A 5856-nucleotide genomic window follows, 5' to 3' on the forward strand; every position below is an offset into this window, starting at 1 on the left:
GTATATACCGAAATTGCTTTTATCATAAAACTGCGAGATTTGATGCAAAATAAAAATCCCAACTAACTCGCAAATATCTGCGCCATCAAAGGCCCCCATAGTGACATCGAATAATCCTCCCTTTTTCTTAATCCAAGCAGTTCCATTGCTAAATAATAATGATTTTCTTGCATGGTGTATAAAACTCTTTTGTTCGCTATTTATTGTTAGATGTTGCTCCGCAAAAGTTATTGCATTTTTTAGTAGGTTTTCATTAATCGATGGATAAAAATCATGAATATCAAAGACTAAGAACTTACAGAATTGCTTTTCTTTTATGGTTTGAAACCAATTAAACCAACTTAGCGAAACACCTATTAAAGTTCGAAATGCAAACCACTTTAAATCTTTTAATGCAGTTAGGTACAAGAATGATACAGAACTATCAAAAGAAGTATGGAAATTAAAAGAAAAAAACTTTACACCTTTTGTCAGATGGAAGATTGTTAAAAAATGCAAACCATACAACCTAACATCAAGAGTTTGTAACCTTTGTTTGAACGAGAAGTTCCAAATTTTGATGTATAAAGGAGAAAACTTACTAAATACATAGAGCAAAATAATCTCGAAGTGCAGGCACAAAAATAAGTTCCTTATCTCCTCTTTGAATACCGAAGATTGATCCTGGTTGGTTTACGTCACGTTTACGTCACGTTATACTAAATTTATATATACATTAAAACTTTGTTTCCATGGAGCCATTAGAACTCACGCCACCGTAATTCTAATTGTAATTTAAGGTTTAATTTTTAATTTTGTAATATATGGCTGATGATTGCCATTAGGCATGAAACTTAAAGTTCCATAATAAAAGTTTTTTCTTTATCGTTTTTAACTATAATTATAAATTGCTCTGTTTTGAAATTTATATATAACCAAAATAAATTTCCTAAATATTGAGCACTTTTCAACGAGCAAGAGTTTTGTATTATTTTAATACAACACTAAATCAAACGATATATATATATATATATAAATATATATATTTTTATATATATATATAAATATAAATATATATATATATATATATATATATATATATTTATATATATATATATATATATATATATATATATATATATATATATATATATATATATATATATATATATATATATATATATATATATATATATATATATATATATATATATATAATCTTGCTTGGTTGCCTTTAAATTTTACCATAAAATGTCAACTTTATGTTTGTTTTTTTTTAAATATTTAAAAAGACCAAAAAATTAAAAAATTTTAAAGCAACTTTTTTCTAAATTGATAGACTGTCTACCCAAACCAAACCCTCAGTCAATGTAGCCGCACTATTTGCATGTTCTACCTATTTGACAGTTAATGTAGCAACAACCCTTGCATGTTCTACCTTTTTGTCAATCAATGTAGCAACACAAATGTAGTATCAAAATCTTCAGATATCCTACTCAATGTAACACATCTGAATATTTTAATACACTAGAAAAGAAGACATGATTTAATTAAAAATTGATTTGACAGTTGCAACAACTATGCTAAAATAAAAACAAAACAAAAAAGATTTTATTACATTTCTTGTTAGGAAAATCATTTTAAAAAACAAACTAAATTTACACCACTTACAATGAATTTTTATGAACCTAAATTTGTTGCTTATTTATCTCTACTTTAAGCTGTTGGATTTTAAAAAAATACCCACATATATAACAGAACACATCCATGTTGGGTCACCAAATACTGGAACTGGTGACCTAATATTAACTCACTTAGAGATAAACTTATATCCTAAAGACAATTAATATGAAATTTCTTCTTATGTCATTATTGTATAGACTCTAAACAGCCTACTGCCAATCACAATAGAAAACAAAAGATGGATTTTTATTGAGTAAAATGAATTGCTAAACCTTTTTACATTTATATTTATTTATGATTATATTTATGATATATATTTTTATCTATTTATGATAATTGTTATGATTTCTAGTGTTAATATTGTTATTAACACTAGAAATCATTTGTGTTTTATTTATATTTCAACTCTTTTTATGTATATCTCTTAAATACCAAGATCAGTATATTATTGTTGAATCCTATATCAAGAGGTCTTTGTTTTTATGAGTTCATGACAACTTATTTAACATTAAGGTAGAAACTTAGTTAAAAACGTCAAAGATTCAACGAAAAAACTGACGAGGCTTGATCTCAATCATACTGCACCAACTGACTCAAAATGAATTGAATGGAAGCATTGGAACCAAACATTTGAGAACTTTAATAAAGAGAGAAAAGATCATTTTTGCTTCATTGTTAATTTTGTATTATTCTGTTTATGATTAAATTGAAGAGTGTGATTCCTATGGAAATATTATTGAAACCTTTAAAAATCTTATAAAAACCCCTAATGAAACTTTTACACGACATCTAACATAAGGGTAAATCTTTAGAAGACTTTCTTTAGAAACTACATTACCAGGCAAAAATTGTAAATATAAAAATGTTCTAGGTGACCAATATCAAGAAGAACAAATGGTTGAAAAATTACATATTTTAAGTGTGGAAAAAATAGACTTAATAAATCTTTATGGCACTAACAACAAAGGAATCTAGATTAGTGAATTGTTGTTCTGGTAACCTCAGTGTAAATGGTTTAATGTATAATAATATTTAATTTGGTGTCTTGAATAACTTTTGTTGTAATATCATACTTGGCTTTGACTTCCAAAACTAACACAAAAATCTGATTTTTCAGATTTTTGTGTTACTAATATCATTTTTGTGTTATTGGTTATTGTGTTAGTTGATAGTCACTATCAAAATTTGAATCTTATGGTAAAAGCATGAATAAATGCAATTAAGATCTAATGGCTTTAACTGTATATTCATTAGAAAATGAATCATGTATGTTTCATGCTAGAAAATGAATACTTATATCTTTGTAAGTTGGTTGCCCCCTTCTTTGATTAGTGCCACCCCAAACCCCTCCCCCTCACCTTAGTAAGTGGGGGAGGGGGGTCTAGACCACATACAGACCATTACCTATAAAATAGAATTTAACGAAATAATGGTTTTATTTGGAAATTAATTTAGATATTTAGATATTAAGTATGTAAATATCTAAATTAATTTAGAGACCTTTATTTGAAGCATAATGAAGGTCTCTAAAAAGTTACTGCCCCCTTTATTTGTGCCCCTATCTACTATAATGACCAGATAAAGGAGAGAACAACCAACCTTATCTCTCTTTCTATTAAGAAATGACTTATAATTAGTTGCACCCTTCACATAGGCCAGCTGGCAGATTAGAGGTGCATTGGTTTCTAGTAACACATTCAACCGTTGATGATTGAAAATTAGGGTTATTTAAAAATGCTGGCATTTAAAATTTTTTAAAGATTCGACAAGTTTATAATGTTTGCATTTTCAGATAGTTGGCTCTAATGGTCTTATATGCTGTTGATCTTAGATCAAAACAAAGTGTTAGAAAAATTTACAAGCATCTCAAAATGGCTGAAAATTAGACTTTTTAGGCTTTTAAATATATTGAAGTTCTAAACTGCAACAAGCTGCCTACATTTTGCCCATTTATTGCAGACAGTAGTAGCTAATCAGAAAACTTATCTGTAAAGACTTGTGGATGAATAGAATAATGCTACAGTTAGTTTCATTTAGGTATACTTTAGCGATTTTAGGATTTTTTCCAAAGTTGAGGAGGTCATAATTTTTTTCTAATTTAACACAAGTTAGTAAAAACCACTTTTTTAAAGAGAGAACTATCCAGAAAATAGTTCTAGAAAAAATGAGACACTTGTTGAAAGTGAGAAAAAAGATATACAGCTCTAAAGTAGCCTGTTTTGACCATTTGTAAATCAAGGGGGGCCACTGTGTCATGCTTCTAAGGCTATAATTTCCAAACCGTTGTACTTGGTCTGAAATTTCAAATTTAACCTAAATAATACACATAACAATATGTAAAAATCAGGAAAATCAGAGATGGTGATCCACAGGGGATTGGTTGAAATATAATGATTTGACCCATATATTAAAGGTAGCCTTATCAGCTAACTTTCATCAAAACGGTCGTTCAGTTGGTTTTAATTCTCAGACATAATACAAAAGTGAAATTAATCAGTAGAAAAAAGAAGTAGTGGTTTTTATTGAATCTATTTGAAAACGGCAACAAATTGTTACAAATTCAATTTCAACTATTCAGCTTTTAAACACTAAGAGTCAGTGGTGGAGATGGTGTTAGCAGAGTTTAGTTAAACGTATCATTCCGGAAGCAATAATAGTTCCTTATGTACTTACACATGTTTTTTTTGCCAAAACAAGTTATTAAAAAGTCTCTACCTAATTAGATGTTGATTTGATCAACATCCAATTTAATTTGTGGCATTTTTGTAATAGTTAATTACACATTTAGTGTAATTAACTATTGTACTGATATAAAAACTTTTAAAAATTTGTGATGTAATATTTATCATTATCAAACTATTAACTTTTATTTTATTTTGTTATTTATTTTATTTTGTTATTTATTTTATTTTGTTATTTATTTTATTTTTGTTTTATTCTTTTGTTTATCTTGCAATTAAATAAATAAAAGCTCTTCTAAAAAATAATATATTTTTTGGAACTCTTATAACTTATTTTTGTATTAGCTTACTTAATAAAGTTAATAGCCAATCTTTACTAAACATATTTAAACTCTTTATATACAAATTTCACATATAAATACAAAAACATACCAGCAACTGAGCTACTTTCAATAATAAGTTGTTCTTGTATTAAATGAACTTGATCAGACCACCGAGTTTCATTAACTTTTTTTGGTGAGCAAATGCCATCATGAACTGGTGATTCATTTGTAATTTTACGTTTCATTATAATCTAGAGCAAAATAAAAAATTGCTTTATTAACTAAATTATAAACAATACATATACTCAGCAACTAAACAACAACATGAAATGACAACAAAAAAACGAAACTTTAGCTGATTAAATCTTCAAATATCAGGGTCAATGACAAGGGCTTTGAAGTCAAGGGGCATAACCATCAATATGTAAATAAAAGTCCTCTACATCTAAAAATTTCTGAAAATTAAAAAAAGTTTCTTCATCATCACTAAACTATTTCAATCAATTCAATGAAAGTAAATTTTTGTTCAATTTCATCCAATTATTGTTCAATCAAAGTAAATTTTACTGCAAAAATCAAACTTACTTGCTCTTGGTAGGACTAATTTTCACTTTTGGATCTTGTTGTTATTATTCTTATTATTCACAAATAACTTAAGTCAAATTATCTTACATATCAGTTGTAAAATCAGGCTTCAATCTTCTTAAAACTTGATTATTGATGATTATCTACTTGACTATTGTTTTATGTGCTTTTTTTTACATTCTTGCCAAGACTGCAATCATTTCAATGTTGTTAAACTGAGCCCTTTCCAACAAACTTTTTTTATACTTATTCTTTCTATTGTTGCTATTGGTATTCTTATCACTTACCTTCGCTCCTTGATTTGTTTCTTCTCAATGAACCTAGTTTATATTTAACTTCTCCATGCTCCTCTTTTGGGGTACAGATCACCCTGATCCATTATTCTTAAACTAATAATTCTCATATTTTATCTTAAGTTCTAAAGGCTTTCAGAAAATCTTTAACACTGTCATTAACAATAACAAGTCTATTACATGGTTTTGAACTTATTACTTTTCCCAAAGAATACTCCCAAGAACAAGTATTTTTGCCTCACATCAGCCTAACATAAGGGACCATAACTTCAAAATCAGAAGAGAAATAGTTAAAAACTGCAAAATTCCTCA

The 5856-nt window shown here is 27.5% G+C and overlaps 1 protein-coding gene across 1 annotated transcript in view; it reads right to left on the reverse strand.

The window, feature by feature from the left end:
• Positions 1-4941, reverse strand: part of LOC100204624 (uncharacterized) — a 132439-nt gene extending 127498 nt beyond the window's left edge. Inside the window, exon 1 of the mRNA XM_065793968.1 lies at positions 4776-4941. Coding sequence (XP_065650040.1) covers positions 4776-4911 — 136 coding nt within the window. The 5' untranslated portion in view covers positions 4912-4941. The remainder of the gene's footprint in view (positions 1-4775) is intronic.
• Positions 4942-5856: the final 915 nt, after the last annotated feature.

Source organism: Hydra vulgaris, chromosome 03 (genome assembly GCF_038396675.1).
Source record: "Hydra vulgaris chromosome 03, alternate assembly HydraT2T_AEP".
Taxonomy (NCBI): Eukaryota; Metazoa; Cnidaria; class Hydrozoa; order Anthoathecata; family Hydridae; genus Hydra; species Hydra vulgaris.